This window comes from Nuphar pumila, chromosome 3 (genome assembly GCF_984573655.1).
Source record: "Nuphar pumila chromosome 3, dmNupPumi1.hap1.1, whole genome shotgun sequence".
Classification (NCBI taxonomy): domain Eukaryota; kingdom Viridiplantae; phylum Streptophyta; class Magnoliopsida; order Nymphaeales; family Nymphaeaceae; genus Nuphar; species Nuphar pumila.
In genome coordinates, this window is record NC_143251.1 from 68,845 (window position 1) to 83,355 (window position 14,511).

A 14,511-nucleotide genomic window follows, 5' to 3' on the forward strand; every position below is an offset into this window, starting at 1 on the left:
CATCTACACACAACTGCACGACATCCCGAGGTAGGGGAAAGTCGCACGAATAGTGTGTATGCACAAAATAAAACAAGACTTCTGAGATAGAATAGTTATTTTGCATACTTGCGTATCTGAAGAAGTATTGGTTGGTCAAAGTTTACTCTTTGTGATTCTTTTGAAATTGCATAATGTAAATTACTTGGGTAGACTCATTCTAGAAAGAATCAAGTAGTTTACTTGGCATGCCTGTTTACGTGTAAGATTACTTAACTCATAATTGTCTATTATGCATGCTTATTCCTTTGAAACTGCATACTTAAGATAGACTTTGTGAATAGACTCAAAACCACTGCAATTGCTATTGTAGCCGAACCTTAAGGCAGGTACGGTATGAATTGTATTGAAGTGTGAGATCTACACTTTATTGATTTTGATGTGGTAATATCGGCCTCCACAGGCCAATTGCTCAGAAAAGCAAAACATGTCATGTAGGAACCAAAAGAATCATAAAACATTATATGTTGCCCGCTCATCGTAGTCGTACCTCTAGGGAGGTATAACCGTACTTTTGGACAAGTACGTCCCATATGGGTTACGATGGTTGGAGGATGAGGTTGTAGCAACCTCGATGAGTGCAATTAGCACAATGCTGAGATCACATAAATGGTGACCATTTGCCTTCACAGGCAAGATGCTCGAGTGGGTCTAATAGACCAGAGCATGTAGGATGGGGCGACGGTTAAGAAACCCCCGTCGTACCCATCCGATCTTCACGGTTCATCAAGGAAGAGGATGGATGGTACAAAGACTCCGATGGACAAGTTGTTAACAACCACCCCACGAGCAAAAGACTCGGTTTTCTCCAGTCATCGGAGTTAGGGGAATTGGGATTACCATAAATTATCCTAGGTGGTAACTCCCAGGCACTTCTGCAGAAGTTGGATGCATCCATGGGCCACGAATGCCTTTGGGGATTTACTCTCTTGGTCACTGACCGTCCCCTTAAGAGCGGACTCAGTCAGCCATCCGGGTTAATGAAAACACCTGACATAATAAACCCCCGGATCGGTCTCGGCTGTTTCTACGTTTCGCGTCTGTGCGTACCCACAGGCCAATTAATATCAGAACTTAAAGAATATCTTCATGAATAGTTGTAGATGACTGAGACTTACACTACTTCAACTAACAACTCTTTACACTTATTATATTTGTTAGAATAGACTACACTTGTTTTAATTGCTTAAATATCATAACTGCTTATCTCATGAATGTCCTGTTTTATTTTCATTCTACTTATCTGTTCGTGCACCTACTGGTTTGTTATGAAACTGACCCATTTCATGGGCAGGTGATGAGTAGGACTCCACTGGCGGCCGATGGCGTGGTGCAACATGGATCCAGATTTATCTTCTTTCTGCTGGCGGCTTGACTCTGGGACTTTTTGGAGTTTTCTTAGATTTATTGAACTTTGAAATAAAATGCTCATTTTGTAATAAACTGCAGATTTTAATCTATTGCCTTATTTCTTAAATTCCTTTAAGATGTTGTACATGTGAAGGACGGTTTTTCAGCTAACGTACCCAGAATTGTTGACTTGTGTTACTTTTTAAATGTCTTCCGTTGTCGTTTTTAAAAGTTAAACTTTAAATCTTTGAAAGGTTTTCAATAAGATTTTCGAAATCACAAGTCGAAATTTTGGGGCGTTACAAATAGTTGTTACACATGAAAAATATGATTTAGTGCAATCGGATAAGAGAGACTCATTATGAGTCATATGAAAAGAGGCATCCGAATATAAAATCCAAAAGGTTTTACCTGGAGGAGAAGATGAAGAGATGACAACGCCAGATATAGAAGGAGTGACTTTAAGCATTTGTGAGACGACTTTGTTTCCTCTTGACAAATTTGAGTTAGAGCTTCACTTATAGGAGTAGTGGCCCTATGAAGTAAGGAAGATCTTACTTGATCAAATTCTGGTCGGATGCCATAAAGGAAAGAAAAAGATTTTCTCTTTCAATTTGGGATCTTTTCATTTCAATAGCCAAACCTTCCCATTTTGGTTCCAACATGGCTAATTCATCTCAAATAGGAGATAAAATACCGTAAAAAGCTCTTACACTTTTATCTCTGTGTTTTGAATTACATACCTTGTCTTGAAGATAATAAAGTCTGGCCATATCCTTTTGGATAAATGTACTTCTTAGAAAGCTCCATGCATCACATGCTTTCTTGAACTTGATGATATTGGTGGCGATTTTAAACTCCATGGTATTCATAAACCATGACAGTATTTGAGCATTGCTTGCCCTCCCAATCTTCTATTTTATTTTGATATTCTTGTAATGCTTTTTCCTTTTTTTCTTCGGACAAGACTTTGACTTGATCTCCTTCTCTTCTAGTCAATTTGAGTTGTGGTTCGCTAGTAGAGCCACTAACAAAACCCCACATTTTTTTACCCTTGATGTGATTCTCCATCGTCGTCGCACACATCAAGAAGTTGTTTTCATTGAGTTTGTAGGCGATGACGGTGGCAAACTCTCTTTCTCCCATAATGAATACTTGAATTTTGAGTAGAGGAGTTAGAGAATGACCAAGAATTGAAGAACACTTCTTCGTGTGAAGTAGTCACGTGATTCACCTTCTTTCAAGAGCCAAGCTCTGATACATGAAATGAAACAAGAGTGAAAAATACAATGCCAACAAAGGGCTTATACAAACACACTAATCGTGGTCTCTAATGGACCAATTACAATCTCAAAAGAGATGAAATGCAAAATAGCAAGAAAGGCATAAAAGCCTGTAGGAATGGAGAGAGCTTTATAAAATATCACCAAAATGCTTCTAAGAGCATTACATTAAAGAGAGGAGTGAGGCTCTATTTATAGAGCCTCACACAAGGAAACTGCCTTCCAATGGTGATATTTATGATTGTTGGGAGGTAGTCCAACGTCTAGTTGGACTGTCTCCCAACAGTCAAAAATCTGATAGCAAAAAAAATAAAAATAAAAAATCAAAAATAAAAAATAAAAAATAAAAAATAAAAAATAAAAAGAAAATAAAAGTTTACATTTTAGTCCCTAGTGGACTGCTCTAAATACAAAAAAGACTAAAATACTCTTATCGGGTATTCAAATACATGTAATTTTAACGTAGACCTCCTCAAAAGTTTGTCATATGATTCCTTTTCTCTAAATTATAGAACTTGTTCAATGATGATTCATTCCTATCACGACCTTCTAACTTTAAAAAAGCTAAGCAACATTCACATTAGATAAATGCTACAACACTAGAATTAGAAGCACTCAACAAAGCTAACACTTGAAAAATTGTAAGTCTCCCTTTGGGAAAAATGACTATTGGGTTTAGATGAATTTATAAAGTCAAAACTAAAAGTGATAGGTCATTAGAAAGATATAAAGCTAGGTTAATTGCTAAGGTATATACAAAAAAATATAGAATTGATTATGAGAAAACTTTTGCTCCGGTTACTAGGATGACTAGTGTAAAAACTTTAATAGCCTTAGCATCTATTAAAAAATGGCCTATCAACCAATTAGATGACAAAAATGCATTTTTAAATGGGGATCTTTGTGAAAAAGTCTATATGGATCCTCTGTCGGGTCTTGATATAGAAAAATGAAAAATCCTTAAGCTTAATAAAGCTCTTTATGGTCTTAAACAAGCTCTAAAAGCTTGATATGACCGCTTTAGTAAAGTTGTTCTTGATAGTGGATTTACTTTTTGTTATACTGATACTGCTATTTTTGTTAAGAATGCAGGTGATCAGATAACTATTTTGTTGTTATATGTTGATGATATGATCATCACTAGAAGTCATTGAGTCTATTAAAAATGCTTTTAAAAATAATTTTGATACGTCTTACCTTAGATTTCTAAGGTATTTTTTAAGGATTGAAGTTGCATATTCTTCTAGCGGATATATTCTTTCTCAAATAAAGCTTGCATAAGATATTATTGCTAAGTCTGGCTTGACTGACGAAAAGAAAATGGAGACTCCAGAAGTAATCAATGCTAAGATGAGAGCCGATGATGAAACTCCTTTAGAAGATCCTATTTCTTATCATCAATTAATTGGGTCACTAACATATTTGTCTATTAATAGGTTAGATATTGCTCATGTCGTTCACAGTGCAAGTCAATTTCAAAATGCCCTTATTACTATTTACATAGTTACTATTATGCTAATTATCAGATATATGAAGGAAACAATAACAAAAGGACTATTCTTATCCTCTTCTTCATCTCCCAATTTAATTGCTTATACTGACTCTGATAGGGGTGGTAACCCTTATGGTCATATTTCTACTATAGGTTATTGTGCTTTTCTTTGAGAATCATTAATTTCTTGGAGATGTAAGAAATAACAAAAGGTGTCTTTGTCTTCCACGAAAGTCGAGTATAGGGCGATGACCACAACTACAACTGAACTTGTCTGGTTAAGAAGGTTGCTCAAAGATATAGGAGTCATCAGTTCTATTCTTTCGAAGTTGTGTTGCGGCAACAAAAGTGTCATCTACATTGCTAGCAACCACACATTTCATGAATAAACAAAGCACATCGAGATGGACTGTCATTATGTTTAGATGAATTTTTGCGTGGTACCATTCAACTGCCATATGTCACTTAGATTATTAGCTTGCAGATTTTTTTACCAAAGCTTTGTCATCCCCCCATTTTTTACTTTCTCCTAAGCAAACTCTCGGTGATTTCACCATCAGTTTGAGAGAGGGTGATAAAATATATGAATAATATCAATATATGCGTTTATACATATATATATATATATATTATATTTATGATATATATCTATATATCTATATATTTTATGAATGTCTTTTGTAATGCCCACTAGGGGCAATTTAGTCTTTTTGATCATATGTAAATAGACATGTCCACTAGGGATATTTTTGGATTTTTTTTTTATTTTATTCTTTTTCTTTTTTGTATTTGACCAAGGGCATATTTGGTATTCCCCTTAGAGTCATTGGGAGCCCAACGGTCATAAATATGATCGTTGGGGAGCTCCCAAGACTCTATGGGAGCCCCCTCTTAGTGCCCATGCGTTGTATAAATAGGGCTGAATACCCCCTTCATTTTAATGCTTTTTCAAGCATTTCTTAATACATTGTTACTTATATTTTTAGTTTTCTTCTCACTTTGTGTGTGTTTGGTGTTTGCCTTTTATGGCACATTGTATTTGGTCCATTGGTGACATCTTGCTTACGCATTTGTGCCATCTTGTAGTCACTTTGTGATATTGTTTTTTGACACTTGTGTTTCATTACAGATTCAACTTTACCCAAAATTTAAAAGTAAATCTTGTTTTTTATCTCGAATAGACTCAGTTCTCAAAATGCCTTTTGCTGGTCCAATTAACAACTGTGACCTTTTGGTAGAGACTATAATGGAAATGGATAAACTCTATTACTTTCAAACCTATTCCTTGAGTTAGCATTTTACATTTTTAACATCTAATGAATTAAAAGAGTAAGGTTCCATCTGTCTCTCCCTTCCGGTAATTATGACATCCTAAAATGGGTTTGTGAATATGATCTGGCAGATCAGTATTAACCTTTTGATTGTGTAATCTTTGTAGAAGACTATATCCATTATGAAACATTCTCTCTCTCTCTTAGTTTGGTGCAAAGCATCAGCACATTACTGATGTTGAGCTACCAAGCACCCTTCTGAAAATTGTCTTCTATAAATGTTGACATAATGTAATTCCATGACCATTCATTTTTTTTTAAATGATTCCTGCTTGGATAAGATTGCCTGCAAAGTTATTCATGGTTATGAATTTTACCCCTTTCTTCATTGGGCAGGATCAGCCATGTTGCAATAACTTCTTGCTTATTGGTTTTTGGAGCAATGACGGTGACATGGATTTGTGATAAAATATCAGATTCAGGATTTGGTAATATCTCCAGAAAGTATTCTCTACATGATTTATTTTTTCAGTTCTCCTTTGGTGGTTGCATCCGCAATTTGTTTCTTGTTCCTTTGTCTTGCTTTTGCTTCTGTTGAATGTGATGATGTGACAATGGTTGTGTACTTGTATCCTTATTCACTAATAATCTGTTTCAGTTGTCTTGTGGTTCTTTCTCTTATGATGGACATGATGATTTAGCATTAGTAAACAATGTAATGTAAATGTTGCTTCTGCAGATATCCATTGATATGCATTCAGAGTAGGTTGTTGATTGTCATAAGAAAGGATTTCAGTAGTAAAGCCTCCTGAAGATTCTAGGGTCAGGATTTTTGTCTGACCTCAACATCTACAATACCACGTTATTTGCCTGAACCCTGGGAACTTTACAAACTGTCTTATCTTTTCTCTAATAGTCAAGCTGGGACTTAGAACCAATGAACTATATCAAAGTTTGTGCTGAAATAATAGTTAGATTTCATTGGAAGCAGAGAGATGACAACTTCCTTTGTGTCTATGAACTGAGCTTTAGAGAAAAGAATGCAGAGGTTAGCTACAGTTAAATGGTTATTTTTGTTTTGATTACGTAGAATGATATCTTTCTAGGGAGAAGATTGTTACTAAAACAATTCTTCTTCTCAAAAGCTGGAAGAGAAGAGCAGACTGCATGAAAACGAACCAACTCTGGTGAGTGAACTCCAAGTGGTAGCACCATGTGCAACTAGACCAATGCTGTGAAATGTGTTGAGGTGAGGCACTGTGGCCCATGATGCAAGGTGTAAGCCTCTATGAAGCAAAAGCAAAGTGTAAGCTTCAAGAACAAATAATGAAGTTCTAAGAAAAATGAAATAACCACAAAGCGAAAAAGGATTATGTATGTCAACAGCTAATAAGATCAAGTGATGAATTGAGAAACGGTTGCCTTATTTTATTTTACTCTTAAAGTTTTTTAAATTCAATATTTAATGAACATACATGTACACTTGTTGTAACTTAGGTCTCTGTACTTTCAGGCAAATAATTCTGGCATAATCAATTAAAAATCATAAAAAAAGAATTCATTATTTGGTTAAGTATAATATTCAAAATTTGCATTTAGTTTTGGAATGTTAACTTGTCAAGATTTTGATCTCATATTACTTGGAGTTACATCTTGTTGCGATTGGTGTTGACCGTACCTGCAATGGCTGAGAAAGAAGCTAGGGAGATTAATGTTCCAAATAGGCTATATATTTCTTAAGAATTTTGCAATTGGGACTTCCTTTGTTAGACTGGAAAAGTTCATGATGGATAGTTCAAGGGTTAGTACTGATATTGCATGCAAAGATTTCCTCTTCATTTTAGAATATTTTCTTTATGCTACAATATTAGATCACAATGATGTTTTATTGTGCTATGCGATCTTTGCTGATTCAAGCATTTTACTCTTTTTGTTGCCTCAGGTCAGGGATCATCACTGCTCATATGCATTGGGATATTAAGTGGCTATACAGATACTTTATATAAGATGTTGGCTCAGCTTTTGGGTAGGGATTTTAAATGGTTATGTTGTATTTCAATGTCTTTTCTTGGTGTGAGATAACTACTTGGTGGCTAATTAGCTGTCTCACAATGATAATTTGTTTACTAAGTTGAATGCTTTCTCACCCATGGCTTGTACAAGCCCTGGCTCTTCTTTAGTTGATGCAGATGCGTGATAAATTATAAAGATGTTACCAATGAATGTACCTTGTGCTTTTTGAACATCTGCATTACCCATGAGAAAAACACTTGTTTTTTCTCTACCATTGAATGTGTATATATATATATATAGAGAGAGAGAGATATGTAAACATATATACATATATTTTGCATAATTAAAATAAAAATGAAATGTATATTTTTTTTTGAAAATTCTAAAATAGTATTTTAACCATCATTGAACTTGTTTTAAGGAAACTAGATATATGTAGTATGTTTTGATTCTTGAAGCCTTTTTGCAAATAACTCTAATATATATATATATATACATATGTATATATAACCATGAATTATTAATTCTAGATGTTTCATCAATCATTGTCTTATCTTAATGATTTGATAATGATGTCTTATTTTATAAAATATAAACTTGCTTTTCACACACACACACATATATATGATAATCGTCAAATACAATTTGTATTTCATCCTTGATAGACATGCATGTTCATGTTTAAAATTCTTGATTCATTACATGCTTAAAAATGATTTTTTTTATATAAATCTATCACTTTCATGCTTAAACTTGATTGAAAGCTTGTTTATTTTATGAGACACGTGGTTTTAATTATTGCGTGAGTGCTTTTTCTATGAGAATGTATGCACTTGGTCTCTCATATTGTTTCTTTTATCTATACATATGCTTTGGTTCCTTAAACTCTCTTGTGTTATCTTTTGAAAATATGTATTTTTGTATTACAATTAATAGTGTTAAGATGTTTTCCTAAAAAATTAAAGCTAAAAACATTCTCGATGCCTGAGAATGATCCTAGATTTTTGTGTTCATCTCTAGTTTGTTTGGTTTGAATGCATTTTGATAACTCAATGCTCTCTAAAAGTGTCAAAATAGATTGCATTATGATTGGTATAATTTCATAGCCTCTATATAAATGATCTTTCAAATATTCGTGAGTGGTAATAATTATGTTATAAAAGGTTCTTCTAAAAACTTCTTGTGTGGGCTCTATCCCACTTTAATGCGATATATTTTCTCTCTTTTGTGTGTGCACTTTTTAAGTATTTGTGAGTGTGTTGTTTGAACCATTGTGTTCATTAAGAGAGATCTTTTGTGAGCTTGAAACTTCATATGCATTATTTGCTTAATATTTCATGTTGTGTTTGTTGCGTAGTAAGACTTTTTGACTTAAATGTCTTCATTTTGAAGAATTGATCATGTTAAGCATGATTCATATTTATGCAAAATTGTTGTCATAAGGCATATTGTTGTGATTGATTATCTACCAATATTGGATCTTTGATTTGATTTTTTCAAATCACCTATTTGGAAAATGATTTCCCTAAGTGTTTATTGCCTTCTTATGGCATTTATATTGACCATCACAGGTTGTTATTTAATGCATCACTTTTTTGCCTTGTTTTTATAGAGATGTTTGTTGGGGTGAGTTATGTGCACCTTGTGTTATGTCTTTTTAGACTGTCAACTTGTAGTTTGACTCTAAATGACATATTATGTGATCTTTAATTATGAGTGTTACTCGTTTGTTTTTGGTCATTGATTTTATTATGGATGCTCTTATTTATATATACCTGTGATGGATGTCTAAGGTTTGAAATCATAGTGTTTTAAGGTTTATTGAAAAATTGATATCCTTCCTGTGAAATGTTTTTCATTACTAGCCTTCTTGTCTCAAGTGTTTTCTTCTCTTGTGCCTCTTATCTAAGTGTCATCATATGTAGACAAGAATTTTTTGTTCACACTTTCGTGTGTGTGTTAGCCTATTGTTGCCTTTGTTCTCTTGATCTAGTAGCTAAACACACTTGTTTTGAGCATCATTATATGTAGACAAGGCTTGTTGTTTCATACCATTGTGTGTGATGTTAACCTATGGTTGACTTTTGTGTCCTTGCTCTAGTCGCTGATACACTCATTTCAAGTGTCATTTTATGTAGACAAGAGATGTGTTGTGACACCTTCGTATGTGTTTCAACCTATGATTGACTTTATACTATTGTTCTAGTAGCTGAACATACTTGATTTAGATTGCCATTATATGTAGACAAGAGATGTTTATTCACAATTTTATGTGTCTTTTTAGCCCATGGTTGGCTTTTGTACTCTTGTTTTAGTCGCTGATACACTCATTTCAAGTATTATTTGTGAGAGTATCTTCAACAAGATACTACGAACAATATTACAATATTCTTGGAAATAAATGCGTATACAAACGCCTAACAAGAACACATGAAACACTTGTGCACACAATGCACCACACAAACTCACAAATGCACAAATACGAACCCAAAAGTCATAAGTTTCACTAACACAAGCTTGGGCTAAAATCCCAAAGCCTTAAGAATACAAAGGGGGGAATGCCCCTATTTATACAAAATGAGGACCTTGGAGGGGCCAACTCATAGACGTTGGAGCCCCTCCAACGGTCACAATTGTGACCGTTGGAAGGGGCCCAACGTCTATGAGAGTGCCCCCCCCCAAGGTAGATTTGACTTTGGTCAAAAGAAAAGAAAAATAAAAAAGAAGAAAAGGAAAAAATAAAAAGCAAAAATACAAGCATATTCGTAAAATGAATATGCGCAAGATTTGAGAAATGACTAAACTACCCCTACGGCTAAATAATAGAAATATATATTTTATATATATATTAATATATGTATATGTATTACCTTATATATAATATATATATAAAACATTACATGATTTGATTACATAATTTAACATTATTATATGTAGACAAGAGGTGTTTATACACACCTTTGTGTGTGTCTTTGGCCTTTTAGTGACATTATGTTCTTGTTCTAGTAGCTTATACACTTTATTTATGGGTTTTGGAGGACTAATGAGGTTGTTGCTTGTAGTGGATGAACTACTGTTGAAATTTGCAAAATTTCAACATTAATTTGTTTTTGATCTAGATATATCATATGGGATTTCTCTTTAAATGAGTTTTCCTTAATCCTTACTATTTGCAAAGAAAAATATTTTTGATATGCATATTTGAAAATCAATTTTACATTTTGGCATTTACCCTGTAGGGAATTTAGATACTTTGCATATTAAGTATTTATGACTTTCGACCACCTAGTGAGCTTTTGTATTTGCAAATATTTGAGTGAGAAATTGCTCAGTGTGTAAGGTTCTCTACTCAAATAACATTCATTCTTGACTCTTGGGTGAATGTCTTTATTATACTTAATAAAATCATGTTTTTGCTAGTTCACACATGACATTTGTTGGCATAGACTTTCTTCTCTTTGAGATGTGTGAGAAATCATTAACTCATCTTTTGTTGATAAAATGTCTCCGTATTATTGATTTGTGTGTGTTAAGCATGCGTGCTTTCGTGTGCTCTTATACACATTCCCTTGGGAGCAGTTAGTTCTTGTGTAGACACTGTCTTCTTAGAGATATTTCTAATACATGAAACTTTTCTAAAAGAGTCTTGATTCTAATACAAATCTCATATTTTGTGTCCTTGTGCACTTGTGAGTATTCTCCGTGTTCTTTTGTGCACACACTTCTTACTTCCAAATATTGATAAATTCCTTTGTGAGTATTTATTGGGCCTTATTCACATATCTTTCTTCAAGAACATAGTGAGTTTTATCAATATTGTATTTAAGTTTAATTCATTGAAATACGTGGAATATCTTTTGAATTGTTGTTTTTGCTTATGAATCATATGTTCTTCTTGATCAATGTTATGGTCTCTTGATTCATTTTATTTGATATATTTTGATTGAGATACAAAAATACTTTTTACTTGGAGTTTTTTGGCTTGTTCCATAGGATCTTCAAGATGAGATGAAAGAAGTACTTATGATACATCTGTAATGAGATATTGCGGAAATATAAAGAGTGCATGCAAGCACTTACAACAATGAATAAAAGAGACAATATCACAAGTCCACAAAGGGACAATACAAGCATAAGCCTTTAAGAAGGCAACAATATAAAAAGCCTCTTATTGAGAAGAGAGAAAGCTCTCAAGAATGAAAAATATACAAGGGGATCACCCCTATTTACACAAAAGGGAGAGGAGAGAAGAGGAGGCAAAATGCCTCAAAAGGGGAGCCCAAAAGGGGGCTCCCATGGAGTCGTTGGGAGCCCCCAACGGTCACATTTGTGACCGTTGGGGGCTCCAACGACTCTATGTTGGAGCCCCTTTTTGTTATTTAAAAAATACAAAAATTAAAAGGAAAAAATAAAAAAAGAAAAATACATTTTAATGAAAACTGAAAATAGTTGTTTTCTAAAACAACTATGTGAAATTACAAAACTACCCCTATCAGGTATTTTGTAATATACAGAATATATATATATATATATATATATATATATATATATATATATATATATTAGATACATTTTAACACCCCCCTCAAACTTTACGGGGAGATGACAGAAAGTTTGCCAAGAAGAAACATGAAGCGAGGAGCCGGAAGAGCTTTAGTGAAGAAGTCCGCCAACTGATATTCTGAAGTGACATACGGAAGAGCAATAGTTCCTCGCAAGAATTCGTCACGGACATAGTGGCAATCCATTTCGATATGTTTTGTACGCTCATGAAAAGTATGATTGCTCGCAATATAGATGACACTCTTGTTGTCGCAACATAGCTTTGAGGCTTCGGTGATATCAACTCCCATGTCTTTAAGCAAACTGCGAAGCCATACAAGTTTCATTGTCGTGGTTGCCATAGCCCGGTACTCAGCTTCAATGGATGATAGTGAAACTTTCTGCTGCTTCTTGCATCGCCAGGCAATCAAAGAGTCTCCTAGAAAAACACAAAAACCAGTAGTTGAGACTCGATCACCTCCCCAATCTGCATCAGTATAAGCAAGAAGATTCAAGGAAGAAGAAAAGGATAGAAATAGCCCTTTATTGATGGTATTCCGAATATAGCGGATGATTCGGAGAACAACACTCATATGCACAGTTGTAGGAGCATGCTAAAATTGGCTAACAGAGTGAACCGCATGAGTGATATCTGGTCTGGTGATGGTTAAATAGGTAAGAGACCCAATGAGTTGTCTGTAAGGTGTAGGATCTTCCAGAAGAACCCCATCCTCCAACCGCAATTTGGCATTAATAACCTCGGGAGTCTACTTTCTTATCATCAAAAATCCCAGACTTAGAACATATATCTGCAGCAAGCTTTATCTGTGACAAAATATATCCTCTAGGAGAATATGCAACTTCAATTCCAAGAAAATATCTGAGAAAACCTAAGTCAGACATATCAAAATTATTTTTTAACATATTTTTAACATTAATAATACTATTTTGATCATTCTCAGTGATAATCATATCATCAACATAAAGCAACAAAATTACGATACTAGAACCTGCATGTTTAACAAAAAGAGCAGTGTCAGTATAACAAGAGTGAAATCCTAACTTTATCATGATATCACTGAAACGATCATACCAAGCCTTAGGAGCTTGTTTAAGGCCATATAATGCCTTCAAAAGCCGAAGAGTTTGACCTTGCTTAATATTTATTCCGGGTGGCGGATCCATATAAACTTCTTCACTTAAACTTCCATTTAAAAAAACATTTTTTACGTCAAGTTGATAAATAGGCCATTTTTTGGTTGATGCAACAACTATTAAAGTCCTAACATTGGTCATTCGAGCTACGGGAGCGAATGTTTCTTCGTAATCAATGCCATATTCTTGGGAGTATCCCTTAGCAACTAATCTAGCTTTATATCGTTCTAAAGAGCCATCACTTTTAGTTTTAACTTTGAAGACACAACGACAACCAATAGGTTTTTTGTGTGAGGGTAGATTAACTATTTCCCAAGTATTGGCCTTTTTTAGCGCATTAAGTTCAACTTGCATTGCTTCAACCCAATGAGGTATAGATTTAGCTTGATTATAGTGTGCCGGTTCAAAATAAGAGTGTAAGGTTATTAAACATGCCCGATGGTTGGGAGTTAAGGAATCATAGGATACAAACCTATTTGGGGGTATTGATATTCTAGAAGAATGCCTAACTTGTGGTTCCTCAGAAATTTGAGAGTATTTTTCGAGGGCACTAATAGGATTTTCTTGATTTCTTCTTGAGTAAACATTTATACTGGTATCACTATCATGAACATTTATATTAGAGTCACTATCATTTGAGGGTGTTATGTCAAGAGGGGATACCTCACGAGAATCATCAATGTTTTCAAGAAAATCTTCTTGTATGTCATCAATAAGATCATATAAGAATATATAGTCAATTTTATTTGTTTCTTCTAGTTTATTAAAACCGTTTTCTTCTTCTAGAAATGTTACATCTTTTGAAATATATAATTTATCATTCTTAAAATCATAACATCTATACCCTTTTTTATTTTCACCATATCCTAGAAAAACACATTCAATTGCTTTTGGAGATAACTTATCCCTTTTGTGTGATAGGACAAAACATTTGCAACCAAAAATACGAAGACGATTGAAATCAGGTGAAAATTTAAAGAGTTTTTCATAGGGAGAAGCATTTTTTAACTTAGAAGAGGGCATTCTATTGATTAGATAGGTTGAGGTTAAGACGACTTCGGCCCAAAACTTCTTTGGAATATTCTTAGAAATAAGTAATGTTCTAGCGGTTTCAATAATGTGCCTATGTTTCCTTTCCGCTAGACCATTTTGTTGGGGAGTCCTAGGACATGACTTTTGATGGCAAATGCCATTTTGGGTTAAATAGTTTTGGAATTCGTGAGATAAGTATTCGCCACCGGAATCGGATCTTAAAACAGATACGTTACTTTGAAATTGATTTTGAACCTTTTTATGAAAATCTTTAAAGAAAGTAAATACTTCCGATTTATGACTAAGGAAATAAATCCAAACATACTGAGTAAAA

The 14,511-nt window shown here is 34.0% G+C and overlaps 1 protein-coding gene across 1 annotated transcript in view; it reads left to right on the forward strand.

Annotated features, from left to right (window-relative positions):
* Nucleotides 1–14,511, forward strand: part of SCY2 (SecY protein transport family protein) — a 121,672-nt gene that overhangs the window by 55,912 nt on the left and 51,249 nt on the right. The window contains exons 6-7 of the mRNA XM_089998524.1: nt 5,832–5,923; nt 7,378–7,461. Coding sequence (XP_089854650.1) covers nt 5,832–5,923; nt 7,378–7,461 — 176 coding nt within the window. The remainder of the gene's footprint in view (nt 1–5,831; nt 5,924–7,377; nt 7,462–14,511) is intronic.